We start from the raw sequence: 19,159 nt of genomic DNA, 5'->3' as shown, positions 1-19,159 counted from the left end.
TCAATGACAGCAGAGGGTGTCGTTCCCCGACCATTCGGAGTAGCCATGGACCTCCCGGCGCCGAGACTGCAGAGCGCCTGTGTCCAGGTGGGTATGGCGCCAGAAATTCTGGGTCGCCTCCTCCCCCTCCTCGTGTCCCATCTCTGTCTTACCTGTGGTTAAGCGGGACAGAGGGGCGCCAAGAAGGGGCAATGTTATTAGCTGCTGCTTACAGCTTGGGCTCCCAGCCCAAAATACTTCTCTAGCTGCGACACTGTGAGTCGGTCTTCTGGGATGGCAGCGTGGCTTCTTTTTGGAAGGCCAGGGGCTCGACCCCGGTCAGAATACGCCGCCATGGCGCCCTCATCCTGGGGATTCCTGACCCTGAAACCTTCCCACTCTCGCACTGAATGGGAGATGCGCTTTCCGAGCCAGCAGCGCCGTCAGGTGCCTCCCACGAGGCCCTCAGCGTGCCTAGCACGAAGAGGCATGGCAGGAGCCACTGGCTCTGCCGCCTTCCTAATGGCCTGGAATAAGGACCGCCCTCCATCATTATCAGCCTCCGGTGCGGAGGAGAAGAGGGGCAACCTTATTACCAGCCGTTGAGCAGCTCTCTCTATGAGACCGGAAAATCCGATCTCAGAGGCTGCAGCGAAAGAGAGGCTTCTGATCTCTCAGAGCTCGTATCCCCCTTACGCTATGGGACTGCAAAGCCTCTCGCTAAGCTCTCCAAGGAAAGGGGCTTGAAGGTAGGGCGGGGGGGTCGCTGTTCCATTGGAATGCCAGACCCCTCCCTCAAGTCCCTATCTTCCCCGGTCCGCTTGCCGTCGGACGGCAGCGCCTCTGAAACAGAGGCTAATGCTCGGCAACACATCCTCAAAGGGATGTCCTCCCTGAAACACGCCTGCGCTGCTTCCTCTCCTTTAAAGAAACGAGGCGCAGGGCGCAGTCGAAGGTCTACAGGGCGCCTTCCTTGGCATGCTGGGATCCCAAACACACGAAACATAGGTGGGTGGTGGTCACCACCGCCACTTGGGGTGCATCTGCACTGTAGCTCTGAAAAAAACTTTTGAGTGAAAAATCTCCCGGTGTGCTCAGTTGAGGCGGCGTTGTCGGCTGGATATCAGCGGCGTTATTTTCTACATCCTGAGTCTTCGTGCTTCGTCTCTTCTTGGCTCTTCAGTCTAGTCATCCAGTCGCTGAAGAAAAAGGAGGCTGATTGAGGGAGGCATCCCCTCTTATAGGAGACTCCTGTACTGCCTATTGGCTGTAGTGTGTGCATATTTTTTGTCTCGGCTCTGCACTGCTGCCTTAGGGCAACGGTACCATAGCAACCCAGGACTCCGCTCCACTCATAAATTCTGGAGTTACACTCCGGTAACTAATACGTTTTTACTCTCTCGTGACACACTGTTGTCCGACATCATCACTTCCCGACACAAAGAACAAACAAACACGGAGGACAACACAAGCATCTGAGATAAATCAACAAATATGTGACTGACCGGCTCAATTCGGTCTTATGTAGCAAAATTTGAAATTGTGTTTTTTACATTGGATAAAAGTAGAGACTCAGAGCTAGAAAAGTGTATATCATACACTACAGTTGAGGAACAATGGGAAAGTAATTCTGCTTTGAAAGTTGATAAACTTGTAACCCCACTTTTGAGAAAATGTCCCTTGAATGTTTTGGTACACATACAGCAGAGCTTTTCTTTGTCTACACCCATTCAGCATAGTTCACACCCTCTTAAGCCTCCACGATATAGAACAAACACTCGAGGGCAAAGAAATCCGATCTGACCGATCAGACACGTTGCAAGGCCAGGTATCAGATGTTTTCCTGATTTCAAAACACATATGAATGTGATACAAATCGTATTTGAGCATGTGCTTTTTGGCTGTTAAGACCTCACGAAAATGATTGAATTTGTATCGGATATTTGAAAAAATCGGATTTGGGACACTTCAAACTGCTAGTCTGAACAAGGCAAAAGTTAACAAAGCACATCAAGGCAAAAGTTAACAAAGCACTCACTTAACTGGTTAGTCAGCTAGTGTGATGACTGGATGCGTATCTATGTCGCATACAGAATCTCTGCCAAGCTGATGGAAATGGAAACGCCACCCTGATCTTATGGGCAGGGTGCAGCTTGTGCACTTCTTCCACATTCCAGACCATTCTATGACAGGCTCTGGCACATTCAAGTGCTGCAGCACACAGCCAACTACCTAGGCTGCGGTTACTGTACTATATTTTGGTCGGCACTTGGCAATGTTGAAAACACAAAAATGCTACGGTCATTTTAGTAAACAAATAATGAATCAATAGCTAGCTTAAGTCATTCATAAGTGTGTGGCCTCCACGTGCCTGTATGACCTCCCTACAACGCCTGGGCATGCTCCTGATGAGGTGGCGGATGGTCTCCTGAGGGATCTCCTCCCAGACCTGGACTAAAGCATCCGCCAACTCCTGGACAGTCTGTGGTGCAACGTGGCGTTGGTGGATGGAGCGAGACATGATGTCCCAGATGTGCTCAATTGGATTCAGGTCTGGAAGGCAGGCGGGCCAGTCCATAGCATCAATGCCTTCCTCTTGCAGGAACTGCTGACACACTCCAGCCACATGAGGTCTAGCATTGTCTTGCATTAGGAGGAACCCAGGGCCAACCGCACCAGCATATGGTCTCACAAGGGGTCTGAGGATCTCATCTCGATACCTAATGGCAGTCAGGCTACCTCTGGCGAGCACATGGAGGTCTGTGCGGCACCCCAAAGAAATGCCACCCCACACCATGACTGACCCACCGCCAAACCGGTCATGCTGGAGGATGTTGCAGGCAGCAGAACGTTCTCCACAGCGTCTCCAGACTCTGTCACATCTGTCACGTGCTCAGTGTGAACCTGCTTTCATCTGTGAAGAGCACAGGGCGCCAGTGCACAGGGCGCCAATCTTGGTGTTCTCTGGCAAATGCCAAACATCCTGCACGGTGTTGGGCTGTAAGCACAACCCCCACCTGTGGACGTCGGGCCCTCATACCTCCCTCATGGAGTCTGTTTCTGACCGTTTGAGCAGACACATGCACATTTGTGGCCTGCTGGAGGTCATTTTGCAGGGCTCTGGCAGTGCTCCTCCTGCTCCCTCCTTGCACAAAGGCAGAGGTAGCAGTCCTGCTGCTGGGTTGTTGCCCTCCTCGGCCTCCTCCACGTCTCTGATGTACTGGCCTGTCTCTGGTAGCGCCTCCATGCTCTGGACACTACGCTGACAGACACAGCAAACCTTCTTGCCACAGCTTGCATTGATGTACCATCCTGGATGAGCTGCACTACCTGAGCCACTTGTGTGGGTTGTAGACTCCGTCTCATGCTACCACTAGAGTGAAAGCACTGCCAGCATTCAAAAGTGACCAAAACATCAGCCAGGAAGCATAGGAACTGAGAAGTGGTCTGTGGTCACCACCTGCTAAACCAGTCCTTTATTGGGGGTGTCTTGCTAATTGCCTATAATTTCCACCTGTTGTCTATTCCATTTGCACAACAGCATGTGACATTTATTGTCAATCAGTGTTGCTTCCTAAGTGGACAGTTTGATTTCACAGAAGTGTGATTGACTTGGAGTTACATTGTGTTGTTTAAGTGTTCCCTTTATTTCTTTGAGCAGTGTACTAATTTTAACAAAGTCTGCTGCCTCAGTTTTGATGATGGCAATTTGCATATACTCCAGAATGTCCTGAAGAGTGATCAGATTAATTGCAATTAATTGCAAAGTCCCTCTTTGCCATGAAAATGAACTTAATCCCCCAAAAACATTTCCACTGCATTTCAGCCCTGCCACAAAAGTACCAGCTGACATCATGTCAGTGATTGTCTTGTTAAGTAATGGATGTTGGCTAGGTTGCTAATGGTTTACATGTAAGAGAAGGGATTAAGATGGCGTCCGAACTTTCTGTACTTTTTTTCAACAACGTTTTAGATCCTATTTGTTTTATTTTCTATGAACAAAGAGTCAGTTTAGTTTAGGTAATATATGTGATGTCATATTAATTAATGAGCTATACTTTTTTTTTTTATCATAAAAGGACTACTGAAATAATATTATTTCAATGTAGATAAGGGAAGGCCAGCTTAAAATGAAAACATGCCTGTCACGATTCAGACAGACGACCAGAGGACCACAATTGCGTCACACCAGAAAGTTTATTAAACTTAAGGGAAAAGGGAAGTAGGGAGTGAATGAAGGCTCCAGGGGTAACAGGGATCCCGTCCAATGCGCTGGGTCTGTGCCCCCCAGTGGCAGCGATGCGTCCTATGAAGCCGGTGGTGGGTGGTCCAGAAGTCCTGGGGGAGACACAGACACAACAGGGGGAATGAAACCAGGCAGCAGTACAGTTCAAGGGAATCCAAAATACGTAGTAGCAAGGCAGAAGGCTGGTCAGAGTTACCGGGATTGAAGAGTAGTCAGGAGTCGTAATGGCAGAAGCAGGTCTGGATCTCCTAAGGGCAGAAGAGTATCCAATAAACAGGCAGGTCGGGGTCACAAAACCAGGGTGAGCCAGAAGCGCGAGCAAACAGGTTCCGGGTGTGAGCTTTGCAGACGATCTGACACCGGAGAGCTGAAAGACAGGGCCTTAAATACTGGGGAGAGGTTAGTGGGTAATGCAGCGCAGCTGGCAGAGTAATTAGAGCCGAGCAGAGCAGGGACAGGTGGAGCTAGTTAGGCTGAGTAGAGAGAGGGAGGTGAGCAGAGTGGAAGATAGTGGAAACCAATTAAGGTGGTAACCCGGTGGAGTGAGAGGGCTCATGACAGAACCCCCCAAGGGGCGACCCCAGAAGTCCCAAGAGCAACACCACGCCGGGGCGGGAGGAGGCCGGAGGAGGGCTAGAACTCCTCCGAACGGTCCGAGTGAACGTCCTCATCCTCGGAGGAAGCCGGAGGGCCGTGGTCGGGAGATGGGACAGGTCCCGAGACAGGATCAGGCACAGGACAGGAAGCCGAGGCGGGCCGGACGGTTAGGGACCCCTCTGGGGCGGCCCCTACGGATTGCAGGTTGATCAGGATGCCGTTGGTGGAAGCGGTGATGAGAGTCCTATCCACAATCCGACTAGCTGGCACCAGGTCCTTTCCTCAGGTCCATAGCCCTCCCAGTCAATGAGGTACTGGAGACCCCTACCCCTCCGTCTGGACCCGAAGCAGGCGGCGGACGGTGTAAACCAGACCACCATCGACGAGCCGTGGAGGAGGAGGACCAGGCGCAGCAGGGACCAGCGGACTCTCATGGATGGGCTTAATCTTAGACACATGGAAAGTGGGGTGCACCCTCAGGGGAATTAGGCAGTTGGAGCCGGACAGCAGTTGGGCTAATCACTCTTATGATAGGGAATGGGCCAATGAACCGAGGTGCCAGCTTCTGCGACTCCACCCTGAGTGGCAGGTTCTTCGATGACAACCACACCCTTTGACCAACATGGTAGGTGGGAGCAGGAATTCTCCGACGGTTGGCCCCGGTAGTGTAGCTGGCAACGGACCTGAGGAGTGTGGCTCGGGCTTGTGACCAGGTGCGGCGACATCGACGGGCAAAAGCAAGTGCAGATGGGCAAGTAACCTCCTCCTCCTGGCTGGCAAATAGAGGAGGCTGGTATCCATAAACACATTGGAAAGGGGACATACCGATGGCAGAGCAGGTCAGAGAATTGTGTGCGTACTCCACCCATGTCAATTGCTCGCGACCAGGAGTGGGGGTTGCGTGAAGTCATGCATCGCAGTGCCTTCTCGAGCTCCTGATTAGCCCGCTCTGACTGCCCATTGGATTGGGGATGGAATCCGGAAGTCAGACTGACTGTGGCTCCCAGCAGGTGACAGAACTCCTTCCAAAAGCGGAGGAGAATTGTGGACCACGGTCAGAAACAACATCCCTTGGCAGTCCGTGGATCCGGAAGACGTGTTCCAGGACCACCTGGGCGGTCTCCTTGGCGGTTGGGAGCTTGGGGAGGGGGAATGAAGTGTGCCATCTTGCTGAAACGGTCAACGATGGTGAGAATGACGGTCATGCCACTTGAAGGGGGCAGCCCCGTGACAAAGTCAAGGGCGATGTGAGACCAGGGACGTCTGGGCACAGGCAGGGGCTGCAGCAATCCGGCTGGGGGCTGGCAGGACGACTTGTGTTGGTTGCAGATGGGGCAGGCTTGGACGAATTCCCGTACATCCTTCCTCAGAGAGGGCCACCAGAACCTCTGGGCGAGCAGGTTGTAAGTGCGGGTGGAGCCAGGGTGACAAGCTAGGCGGGGAGTCATGTCCCCACTGAATGACCTGGGACCTCAGGTCTTCGGGGACAAAAAGGCGGTCAGCTGGGCAAGTGCTGGGACCTGGCTGGTTACGGAGAGCCTCCAGCACCTGTTCCTCAACAGCCCAGGTCAGAGCTGCAACGATGCAGGGACTTGGCAGAATCGACACAGGGTCCTTGGAGGGGGTGTCATCCTTCTGGAATTGACGGGAGAGGCGTCTGGCTTGGTGTTGCGTGATCCAGGCCGGTATGACAGAGTGAAATTAAACCTGGTGAAGAGCAGGGCCCAGCGGGACTGCCTGGAGTTCAACCGTTTGGCCGTGCGGATGTACTCCAAGTTCTTATGATCGGTCCAAACGAGAAATGGAATGGTGGACCCCTCCAGCCAGTGACGCCACTCCTCCAAGGCAAGCTTCACAGCCAGCAGCTCACGGTTCCCTATGTCGTAATTGCACTCAGAGGGGACAACCGACGTGAGAAAAAGGCACAGGGATGGAGCTTCCTATCCTCCGCAGCCCACTGAGAAATCACAGCACCAACTCCCGCATCCGAGGCGTCCACCTCCACAATGAATTGCGGTCCACATCAGGCATCTGGAGGATGGGGAGCGGAGGTGAACCTCACCTTGAGGGTACTGAAGGCTTTGTCGGCTGCTGGGGTCCAGGTGAAGGGTTGCTTGGTGCTGGTTAGAGCAGTGAGAGGGGCAGCAACGGTACTGTAGTTCCGGATAAACTTCCTATAGAAGTTAGCAAACCCCAGAAACTGTTGCAGCTTCTTTCTGTTCTCCGAACTGGCCACGAAGTGACTGCTGATACTTTGGCAGGATCCATTTGGATACTTCCTTCTGCCACTATGTACCCCCAGGAAGGCCACTGTCTTGGCGTGAAACTCACATTTCTCTGCCTTGGCGTAGAGGGAATTCTCCAGAAGACGATGAAGGACTTTGCTGGACATGGCGGGTGTGTTCAGACAGGTTTCTGGAGTAAATTAAGATGTCATCCAGGTAAACGAAGACAAACTTGTTTAACATGTCCCGCAGTACATCATTCACTAGAGCCTGGAACACAGCAGGAGCATTGGTGAGGCCAAAAGGCATAACCAGATACTCGTAGTGGCCTGTTGGTGTATTGAATGCGGTTTTCCATTCATCTCCCTCCGGATCCGCACTAGGTGGTAAGCGTTTCTGAGATCCAACTTGGTAAAAACAGTGGCTCCCTGGAGCAACTCAAAAGCAGAGGTGAGCAGAGGCAGAGGGTAACGGTTTTTCACTGTGATGTCGTTGAGTCCCCTGTGGTCGATGCAGGGGCGAAGAGATCCGTCCTTCTTCCCCACAAAGAAGAAGCCAGCACCAGCAGGAGATGAAGATGAACGGATTAATCCTGCGGACAGAGAGCCATTGATGTAGTCCTCCATGGACTTTCTTTCAGGAGCAGACAACGAATAAAGACGACCCCCTTGGAGGAGCTGTTCCAGGGAGGAGGTCGATGGCACAGTCGTACGGTCGGTGAGGGGGCAGAGATGTGGCTCTTGCTTTGTTAAACACCTCTCTGAGACCATGGTAGCATTCTGGGACATTGGAGAGGTCCGGAGGCGGAGTTAGTAGGTACTGGCCGAGGGGTAGGTGCGGCAGCAAGCAGGCAGGTTCGGTGGCAGTCCTCTCCCCACTCCCTGATCACCCCGGTCACCCAGTCGAGCTGAGGGTTGTGCCGAGCGAGGAGCCATGGGTAACCCAGGATGAGGGGGTTGGCCTGGAGAGGGAGCAGGTGAAACTGGATAGTTTCTTGATGGTTTCCGGACAGACCCATCGAGACCGGGGCCGTGACATGAGTGACCGATCCGAGTAAGTGTCCGTCCAGTGCCCGGGCAGGAATAGGAGGTGTCAAACGGAGGTTCTCCAGTCCCAGTTGGCGTGCCAGCTTGACGTCCATTATGTTGGCTTCGGCGCCAGAATCCACCAGAGCAGCCAGGGTGTGAGTTGAGTCAGAGAGGCGGAGGTGAACTTGCAGCAGGGGTTTGCGGTCGGAGGACTGGATGGTCGGCTGAACTCGACCGGACTCCCCCTACGCCCGGTGAGCTTCGGCCCTTTAAAGGGCAGGTTACCACCACGATGTCCATCACCTCCACAATAGAGGCAGAGGTTTGAGGTGAAGCGGCGCTGGCGCTCTGCAGGAGTGAGGGAGGCTCGCCCAATCTCCATAGGCTCAGACTGATCAAGCTGACCTGGGTGAGTGGCAGTAGATGACAGGAGCCCAGTCGGATCTCTCCGAATGCCGGTAGTAGGTGGACCTTGGCGCCCCCCTCTCACGACGGGTCTGTATCCTTCTGTCGATCCTGACAGTCAGTGCGATGGCTTCATCAAGAGTGGAAGGCAGTTCATGGGAGACCAACTCGTCCTTGATATAGTCAGCCAAACTATGGAAGAACGCGTCCCACCAACGGTGGTGTGTTCCAAGAACTTCGTCTAGCCAGGGTTCGGAAGTCGATGGAATGGTCTGCGACTGTACGTCTGCCTTGTCGAATACTGAACAGTTCACGAGACGCCTCTGCGGTGGGTGAATCCAGGTCAAACACCTTCAGCATCTCCTCAGCAAACAGGTCGAAGGTTGCACATGCGGGGGTTTGACGTTCGAACTCTGCTGTTCCCCAGAGTCGAGCTCGGCCCGTCAGGTGAGTGATGGCATACCCAACTTTAGCCCCCTCCGTGGCGAAGGTCCTTGGCTGCAAGGAGAACTGAAGTCGGCAGCTAGTCAGGAATGGCCGGACCTGGGTTGAATCGCCGTTGAACCGCTCGGGGTTTCCAATCTTGGGTTCCAGAGCAGCGGCTGCAATGACCGGGGCAGGTAACTCGGGGGCTGGGCTGGTGGGCAGACTGGCTGGGGTAAGGTTGGTGAGGAGTTGAATGAGCATGGCGAGTTGTTGTTGCTGCTGCTGGAACTGCTGCTCATGCTCATCGGTTTCCATGTCGGGAAAGTGTGCGCTGAGTCCATAATGGTCAGATCGTACTGTCACCGATTCAGACAGACGACCAGAGGACCACAATTGCGTCACACCAGAAAGTTTATTAAACTTAAGGGAAAAGGGAAGTAGGGAGTGAATAGAAGGCTCCAGGGGTAACAGGGATCCCGTCCAATGCGCTGGGTCTGTGCCCCCAGTGGCAGCGATGCGTCCTATGAAGCCGGTGGTGGGTGGTCCAGAAGTCCTGGGGGGAGACACAGACACAACAGGGCGGAATGAAACCAGGCAGCAGTACAGTTCAAGGGAATCCAAAATACGTAGTAGCAAGGCAGAAGGCTGGTCAGAGTTACCGGGATTGAAGAGTAGTCAGGAGTCGTAATGGCAGAAGCAGGTCTGGATCTCCTAAGGCAGAAGAGTATCCAATAAACAGGCAGGTCCGGGGTCACAAAACCAGGGTGAGCCAGAAGCGCGAGCAAACAGGTTCCGGGTGTGAGCTTTGCAGACGATCTGACACCGGAGAGCTGAAAGACAGGGCCTTAAATACTGGGAGAGGTTAGTGGGTAATGCAGCGCAGCTGGCAGAGTAATTAGAGCCGAGCAGAGCAGGGACAGGTGGAGCTAGTTAGGCTGAGTAGAGAGAGGGAGGTGAGCAGAGTGGAAGATAGTGGAAACCAATTAAGGTGGTAACCCGGTGGAGTGAGAGGGCTCATGACAATGCCAGCCAGACAAGCCAGTGTATGAATCAAATGTATTTGCATATGAATGGAGTGGAAATTAGCTGACTTAGTGATCTAAGGTAAGTAACATTAATGTGTGTGTGGGGGGGCATCTAAACAATATTGTTTTTAGTTTTATTCATAAAAAGCAGATAGGAAATATCATTAATCGCAATGGTTAGCCTATATAAATTAATATTTAAACATTAAAAGCTTATTAATAGGACTACATTTAGCCTAATTGGGAACGAATAATAATATAATATAATATAATATAATATAATATATATAATAACGTGGGGAAAAGTCTAAGGATCTATTGTTTGTCAAATCCAGATTAAATATAGGCCTTCATGTGAATCAACTCTGTAGGCGATTGTGCGCTAAATCAATGACAAATATAGCTGAAATGTTCAGGCTTTATCATGATCTGTGATCAAACCAGGCTGGGGTGTTTTCGGTTCCATTTAGACTAAGTTATGCGTAACAACGCAACTGTACTGAAATGAATAGCCTGATTCAATGCGATTCTCCAGAATAAAAAAGTGTTTCTGTTAAACTGTTTGGTCTATGGATAGACCCAAACCACTTCTATACCGATTCTATCTTTTTGGTCTTTTGCTATAGCAATAGCCTACCACTAATATTCCAAATTGCGGAGCATTTAATAAAACAACCATATTTTCCTGTGAAAGTGACACTTACTTTTCATTTAAAAGTGAATGTTTTCATAAGCCTATAGGTCTACCAAGAAACCATGTTGAGGCTGAGCAAGACCTTCGATAGGCTAGTAGACTATGCGGAAATAATATTGGAGTTAATCATTGTTATAACCTAGATCACTTTACAGTGGGTTGCGAAAGTATTCACCCCCTTTGGCATTTTTCCTATTTTGTTGCCTTACAACCTGGAATTAAAATGACTTTTTTGAGGTTTGTATCATTTGATTTACACAACATGCCTACCACTTTGAAGATACAAAATATTTGTTATTGTGAAACAAACAAGAAATAAGACAAAAAAACGGAACTTGAGCGTGCATAACTATTCACCCCCCAAAGTCAATACTTTGTAAAGCCACCTTTTGCAGCAATTACAGTTGCAAGTCTCTTGGGGTATGTCTCTATAAGCTTGGCACATCTAGCCACTGGGATTTTTGCCCATTCTTTCAAGGCAAAACTGCTCCAGCTCCTTCAAGATGGGTTCTGCTGGTGTACAGCAATCTTTAAGTCATACCACAGATTCTCAATTGGATTGAGGTCTGGGCTTTGACTAGGCCATTCCAAGACATTTAAATGTTTCCCCTTAACCACTCGAGTGTTGCTTTAGCAGTATGCTTAGGGTCATTGTCCTGCTGGGAGGTGAACCTCCGTCCCAGTCTCAAATCTCTGGAAGACTGAAACAGGTTTCCCTCAAGAATTTCCCTGTATTTAGCACCATCCATCATTCCTTCAATTCCCAGTCCCTGCCAATGAAAAACATCCCCACAGCTGCCACCACCATGCTTCACTGTGGGGATGGTGTTCTCGGGGTGATGAGAGGTGTTGGGTTTGCACCAGACATAGCATTTTCCTTGATGTCCAAAAAGCTCAATTTTAGTCTCATTTGACCAGAGTACCTTCTTCCATATGTTTGGGGAGTCTCCCACATGCCTTTTGGCGAACACCAAACGTGTTTGCTTATTTTTTTCTTTAAGCAATGGCTTTTTTCTGGCCACTCTTCCATAAAGCCCAGCTCTGTGGAGTGTACGGCTTAAAGTGGTCCTATGGACAGATACTCCAATCTCCGTTGTGGAGCTTTGCAGCTCCTTCAGGGTTATCTTTGGTCTCTTTGTTGCCTCTCTGATTAATGCCCTCCTTGCCTGCTCCGTGAGTTTTGGTGGGCGGCCCTCTCTTGGCAGGTTTGTTGTGGTGCCATATTCTTTCAATTTTTTTTAATGGTGCTCCGTGGGATGTTCAAAGTTTTGGATATTTTTTTATAACCCAACCCTGATCTGTACTTCTCCACAACTCTGTCCCTGACCTGTTTGGAGAGCTCCTTGGTCTTCATGGTGCCGCTTGCTTGGTGGTGCCCCTTGCTTAGTGGTGTTGCAGACTCTGGGGCCTTTCAGAACTGGTGTATATATACTGAGATCATGTGACAGATCATGTGACACATAGATTGCACACAGGTGGACTTTATTTAACTTATTATGCGACTTCTGAAGGTAATTGGTTGCACCAGATCTTATTTAGGGGCTTCATAGCAAAGAGGGTGAATACATATGCAAGCACCACTTTTCCGTTATTTATTATTTAGAATTCTTTGAAACAAGTTATTTTTTTCATTTCACTTCACCAATTTTGAATATTTTGTGTATGTCCATTACATGAATTACTAATAATTGTTGTATTAAGGCCTATTTTAGCTAAATCGACAAATGAAATTGATTAGATTACTCTGGCAATATACATGTAGACGTTTGTAAGGCATTCATGGTGAGATCTTTAATAATAAACGAAACAGACACTTAAACTAACACGTGTCGCGTGCACACGTAGATGTCATGTAGACGTTTTTAAGGTGTTCATGCTGAGATCTTTCATAATAAACTTCCAAGCAAACTGACACGTGATGTGTCAGTGCCACGTTACATGATGTGTACGTGTCACGTGACGTGAATGCGTCGGCAGTTTGAAGCCTTAGAAAAAAACGTGTCTCCATTGACAGTCCATGTTAATTCATGGCGGTATTTTATGGCGCTAGGAAGACGTTAGGTGACTTGGTGAGAGGTAACAGTAGCTTCACAAAGCTTAATTCTGGCACGAATCACCCCCCATAGGTGGCTGATAGGTTTCTGGTTCAGGACCCCGTTTTTGACCTTGTGGGAGATCTGTCAACGTGCCCTTGAGCAGGGCGTTGACCCTGGTTGCTTCTGCGGGTCGCTCTGGATGGGAGTCTGTTAGATGACTGAATGTAATGTTAATGTTGAGCGGCTTCACTGCAAGTAGATTGTATGTTTTAATATTCAATATATATATATTTTTTTTATAAAATAGCATGACCATTACACAGGTGCACCTTGTGCTGGGGACAATAAAAGGCCACTAAAATGTGCAGTTTTGTCACACAACACAATGCCACAGATGTCTCAAGTTTTGAGGGAGCGTGCAATTGGCATGCTGACTGCAGGAATGTCCACCAGAGCTGTTGCCAGAGAATTTAATGTCCAGTTCTCTACCATAAGCTGCCTCCAACTTTGTTTTAGAGAATTTTGCAGTACGTCCACCGGCCTCACAACCGCAGACCACGTGTATGAACAGAGTGCCCCATGGTGGGGTTATGGTATGGGCAGGCAAAAGCTATGCACAACACAATTGCATTTTATCAATGGCAATTTTAATGCACAAAAATACTGTGAGGAGATCCTGAGGTCCATTGTGACTCCCATTTTTTTAAAGGTATCTGTGACCAACAGATGCATATCTGTATTCACAATTATGTGAAATCCATAGATTAGGGCCTTTGGGAATTTATTTATGTCAGCGTCTGGGTGAAGTGGTGAAACGGAATCAGGCGCAGGACACAGAACTGAGAATAAATGGCTTTACTCGACTCCAAGTAAATGTAGCAAACCCTCCACGCAGGGAAGAGCAAAAACAACAGCTCAACAGACGACGTAACAACAAACAATCATGCACACACCCAGGAGGGAAAACAGAGGTCATTATAGGGAAACTAATAAGCCTAATGAATAACAGGTGTGAATAATAAAGGCAGGACTAGTGTGACACAGAAACATCGATCGGTGGCAGCTAGTACTCCGGTGACGACAAATGCCAAAGCCTGCCCGAGCAAGGAGGAGGGGCAGCCTTGGCTGTATCCGTGACAATTTCATTTGACTGATTTCATCATATGAACTGTAACAGTAAAATCAATGAAATTGTTGAATGTTGCGTTTATATTTTGGTTCAGTTTAATTAGCTGGCTAGATGAGGGTGGCGAAACGTGAATTTGGACCAGTCCTTGACAAGTGACATCCCAAACAACAGAACGTAGCTACGAAGCACTTTGTAACCTGCTATGTGTTTTTAGTGTCTCTGAAAACATTTGAATGACAGAGCTTGAGGAATACCCTTCGTAAAAAGCAAATATAACACACCAGATTTTGCGAGCTTCACTAAAGTAACGTTAATGTTACCACATACTGAAGTTTGAACGTTCTTAACACGGCCACTTGCATTACATTTGGGCATAGCATCCATTGTTTGTCATGACACCCTACCATGACACTTCACGTAACAATATATAGCCAGTGCACATTTTTTTGCACTTTATTGAGCTGGAAAGGTTCTATCTAATCAGCGCTCACCGCAGTTCCCAGTAGTTCACTCTCCTCTTCGACTGGTGTAGTTGCATTGGGTTATAGTGTCCAGTCTTGCTGTAGTGGGCCAAGGCAATATAGGTTTATAGCCATGTAAAGAGCGCCCACTTCAGGACAAATAACGAAATGCAAAAATCTAATTCTATGAAGAATGTATTTTTTTCAGAGCGTTTTTAACGCATTTTATATAGGTGCTTTTCGGTGGATTAAATGCAGATACAAATACATCTGTAAAAGGCTAATATAACCTTTTACCATTTTGGTCCACAAACCAATGCAAGTCAATATCCTCAATCAGTATTTTTTTCATTGCATGTCCAAATCCTCCCAAAGTGTCTATAATTGATTGTATAGCTCAATAGAGTTACTTTAAGATGATTTGGACATGACATTTGCATTTTTTTAAACAAAAACAAAACTTGGATTGCGGTCTTACCTTGGGTGAAGTATGGAAAATCTCTATTGGGGGAGTTTACCCAAGACCTGAACTCAGCGTCATATTAACAAGTCAATGGGAACAGCTATGACGTGATAGAAAGAAAATGGACAATTAACAGATTTGTTGATGTGTCTCTTTTCACATTTTATTATCATGTTGTTTGAACAACAAAGACAGAAATTGCATCGTAATATATAAAGCAGTCACACATAAAAATGACAAGAATGAAATCAACAAATAAAAGCAACAAAGCAGTTGCTAGTACAGGCCTGGAAGGCAATTACTTTGGGCTAGTACAGGTGAACATTCTATGCCTATAGTATTTCTCTTTCTATATAGTACAGTATGTGACTGTTGAAATATGTTGTGATTTTCAACAGACTGTCAAAGGAATGGGGAGCAAAGATAGAACTATTAAACCTCTTAGAACTATCTCAGCGTTTAAACCACCAATGACTGGAACAAATTGCAAAAATCTCTGAAGCTGGAGACACTCATCTCCCTCACTAACTTTAAGCATCAGTTGTCAGAGCACCTTACCGATCACTGCACCTGTACACAGCCCATCTGAAATTAGCCCGCCCAACTACCTCATCCCTATATTGTTATTTATTTTGCTCATTTGTACCCCAGTATCTCTATTTGCACATCATCTCTTGCACATCTATCATTCCAGTGATAATACTAATTGTAATTATTTTGCACTGTAGCCTATTTTATTGCCTTACCTCCATAACTTGCTAAATTTGCACACTGTATATTATATGTATTTCTGTTGTATTTTTAACTTTGTTTTTGTTTAGTTTTACCCCATATGTAACTCTGTGTTGTTGTTTTTATCGCACTGCTTTGCTTGTTCTCAACTGGTTTACCTGGTTAAATAAAGGTGAAATAAATAAATACAAAAAATCAACAATCATCATCATCATTATCATCATCCTCCTCCTCATCATTACTGTCCAGTTTGTATTTACATTTTATGTACCATTTTTAAGGAAAATATCAATGTTTCTATCATTATGTATTATCTCACATTTTACTTTGCCATGACTCATGACACGTGGTGTATTTTATAAATGGTGCACTTGTGTAACCATCGTCATTTAACAGTAAATAGTGCACACCATTACATTTTTGTACCTTAGTAGGGCTTCAATACAGAGGCCCTAAGGGGCAAACCAGCTTTCAAAATTAAGTGACAGTGCCTCAAAGTAAAACTGACATTGTTTTCTGCACATGTGCTCACTGTGCAATATCTTTGGTTCACAATGCTGCTCACATCGCTGCAATCTGTTAAAAAGTACATTTGAAATTCAGGTATTAACTACATTACGATGTTCATTAGTTATACCAGTCCAATTCACATGGGGCTCAAATTCTCACTGTACAACACATTTGCCTGATTCCGTCAAAGAATGTATCTCTGCCTCATGCTTTTCCTTCAATTCCTGCATTTTATTAGTCAATTCTTTTTTATTATGACCATATAGATGTTTTAATCGGTCATACTCCACGTTGTACGTTTGCATTAGTATCTTCTCATCTTCAAGTTGTTCCAACAATGTATTTAGCCTTTTTTAATATTTCTCTTTAAAGTTATTAAACTCCTCTGCTTGTGTTCTGGCCTCTTGTTCATATTTACCCATCATTTCTTTTGTTTTCCTTTCATACGCTGACCTCATTTCCTTCCATTTCTTCTCTTCTTGTTCTCTCCTGACTATATCTTCCTTTTCTTTCCTCATGTTCTCTTTTTCACGTTCTTGTTGACATTGTTCCTCCAGTTTTCTTAGTCTTAGTTTCACCTCCTCTCTTCGATTTCCCTCCTCTTTAAATCTTCTTTCCTGTTCCTCTCTACGTTCTTTCTCCCACTGATCTTGCTGCATTTTCATTTTGTTTGTCAACTCTCTCCTCTTTTCTTCAAAGTCTTTCCACTCTATTTCTCTCCTCTTCTCTTCTGATTCCTTCATCTTTATTCTCTCTTGTTCCCTCTCTCTTTCAAACTCCTCTCTCAATGTCCTCTGTTTTTTCTCTTGTTCTTTAATAGTTTCTACATGCTTCTGTCTCCTCAGCCTTTCTTCTTCCTGTTGTCTTTTTATTACTGTTTTTAAATGTTCCTCCCATCCCTTTTTGTTTCTCTGCATGATTTCTGTTTGACTTTTCTCTGCTTCCTCTATTTTGCTTTGCCACTCTTGTCTTTCTTTCTCTTCCTGTTTCCTCCTCTCATCCTCTTCTTTCTCTCTCCTTTCCATTTCTGCCTTTTTTAATTTTTCAAACGTATTTTGGTTATTTATGAGCCGTTCTTCTCTGTCTTTCTCTTCTTTTCTCTGTTGTTCCATTCTCATTTTATATTCTTCTTCCTTTTCTCTTTGTTGTTTTTCCAACTCTTTTTTCTGAATTTTTATCTCTTTTTCCATCTTCTCTTTTTCTGTGTCCCAGATTTCTTTTTTCAACTTCTCATCTTCTTTCTTTTTCTTGTCCTTCAACTCTCTTTCTTCCTTCTCTGCTTTCTCCTTTTCTTCATGCTCTTTTCTAATAGCTTCCTCTCGCTCTCTCAACATGTTTTCTCTCCGCTGTCTTTCCTCCTGAACTTTCAATCTCTCTTCTTCCAACTTTGACTTCATCTTTTCCATGGCTGTTTCATGGCTGACCTTCAGTTTCTCCATGTCAGCCTTAATCTCCATCTCTCTCTCCTTCAGTATTTCTTCCTGTTTTTGTTTAATGACTGCCTCTGCCTCTTGGAACATCTCATTGGTGTAGAAACAGCCCTTGTTCGTGGACACCATTTCGTTAATCTTCTTAAGAAGCTCAGTGACCTGTGTGCGGTCATCTTCAACTCTGTTGTTGAAGACATGGAGTCTGCCTCCACAATCTCTGATCAGTTTTTTCAGTTTGGCATTCGTGCTTTTCCCAATGTAATCTTGAATCAACGTTGTTCCCAAGTCATCTCCTCTAGTAAACAGAACTAAGCAGAACATTCTTGCCTGTGGACCAAAGGTTGTCTCTATGAGGTCCAAATTGTCCAGCTCCTCTTTTGTCATTGTCCCGATTCTTAACACTATGATAAACACATGGGGTCCAGGAGCTGACAGGGAAACACATTTCACTATCTCTTGCTGAACATCTTTATTAGACAATGTTGTGTCAAAAAGGCCAGGTGTGTCCACCACAGCAACTGTTCTTCCATCAACTTTACCGACTGCCTTCTTGCAAACTGTTGTCGTAGAATTACTGCTGATTTTAGACTCAAATTCCTTTCTGCCCAGGATAGTGTTTGCGGAGGCGCTCTTCCCATTCCCAGTTTTCCCAATCAGCACCACCCTCACGCACTCTGTGCTGGAGCACTCCATTTCAGCACCTACAAATTAAACAATACATGATCATAAATTAATGTTAATTACTGCATAAATTGGTATTGAAATCATCACAGAAGGCTCATACTGTAAAATACTTGCTTTCCCAATCACCGCCCCATATTTGTTCATCCCTGTGTTCAACAAACTCACCTTTTGACATGTTGCTGATTTTCTGCTCTAAATCCTTGATTGTTCTGTTCTTTTCTTCCAGTTCTGATTGATGCTTAGCCTCCTGTGCCTCCATATACATGTACAGAGTGTAGCATGTCTTGTTTTGATCCATCATTTGGACTATTTTTGCTACAAGCTCTTTCGTCTGCTTGGCATTCTCAATCTTCAAAGCATCAAAGATTTTATACCGCCCTCCGCATATCTTGATCAATTGCTTTGTGTCTGCATTTTGTTCCACAAAGTCAACTGCAGTTTTATCAACTGGAATGTAATCCTGTCTAAACAGGACCATGGCAAAGTAATTGACTCGTGAGCTGAGAACCTTCTGGATGGTCTCGAACTCTCCTTTGTCTTCATCAGTGAGTGGACCCAAAGGTACGACCAGGAGGAAAGCATGGACTCCAGAGTCACAGAGAGAGACACAGCGGAAAGTCTCACGCATCACTTCCTCCTGAGTGAGATGTGTTGCATACAGAGCAGGCAGCTCGATGAGGGTGACCGGCCGACCACACACCTCTCCTCCTCTCTTCACACACACTGAGGAAGAGCTGGACTTTGGACTGGACTCTGTCTGACCCAGTATGGCATTGGCTATAGAAGTCTTCACAGCTCCTCTTCTGCCACACAGCACCACGTTCAGTCTCTGAGCCTTTGGTGTCATGGTATCATGTGTCGTCTCTTCATTGTAGGTGAGGTATCTCCATTTATTCTCCTCTACCATCTTTTCTATCTTTTCAGTTAACTCTTTGTGGTGACTTCCTTGTTTGATAATTTCATGAAGCCTTCCTCCACATTCTATGACCATTTGACTCAGATGAGGATTTCCTGCGACTTCCTTGTGAGTAATGATCACCATTGAGTGCTTGAAGGCCTCTTTACCAAATGTGCTCAGGATGAACTTCA

General features: G+C 46.7%; 1 protein-coding gene across 1 annotated transcript; it reads right to left on the bottom strand.

Moving 5' to 3' along the window:
• On the bottom strand, nt 1–18,852 carry LOC123492392 (GTPase IMAP family member 4-like). Its single transcript, XM_045224919.1, has 4 exons — nt 18,236–18,852; nt 17,115–18,087; nt 14,730–14,752; nt 1–152 (listed from the first exon to the last, which is right to left on the bottom strand). Exons 1-4 carry the CDS (start codon nt 18,696–18,698, stop codon nt 1–3), a joined length of 1,611 nt encoding a protein of 536 aa, XP_045080854.1. The 5' UTR covers nt 18,699–18,852.
• Nucleotides 18,853–19,159: the final 307 nt, after the last annotated feature.

This window comes from Coregonus clupeaformis, chromosome 14 (genome assembly GCF_020615455.1).
Source record: "Coregonus clupeaformis isolate EN_2021a chromosome 14, ASM2061545v1, whole genome shotgun sequence".
Classification (NCBI taxonomy): domain Eukaryota; kingdom Metazoa; phylum Chordata; class Actinopteri; order Salmoniformes; family Salmonidae; genus Coregonus; species Coregonus clupeaformis.
This window is presented reverse-complemented; position numbering and strand designations above follow the sequence as displayed.

Coding starts and splice junctions, on each gene's coding strand:
- LOC123492392 (XM_045224919.1), bottom strand. CDS start 18,698: ATGCGTGAGACTTTCCGCTGTGTCTCTCTCTGTGACTCTGGAGTCCAT. Junction 18,088..18,235: donor AATCAGCAACATGTCAAAAG/GTGAGTTTGTTG, acceptor TTTAATTTGTAG/GTGCTGAAATGGAGTGCTCC. Junction 153..14,729: donor TTTTCCATACTTCACCCAAG/GTAAGACCGCAA, acceptor GCTTAACCACAG/GTAAGACAGAGATGGGACAC.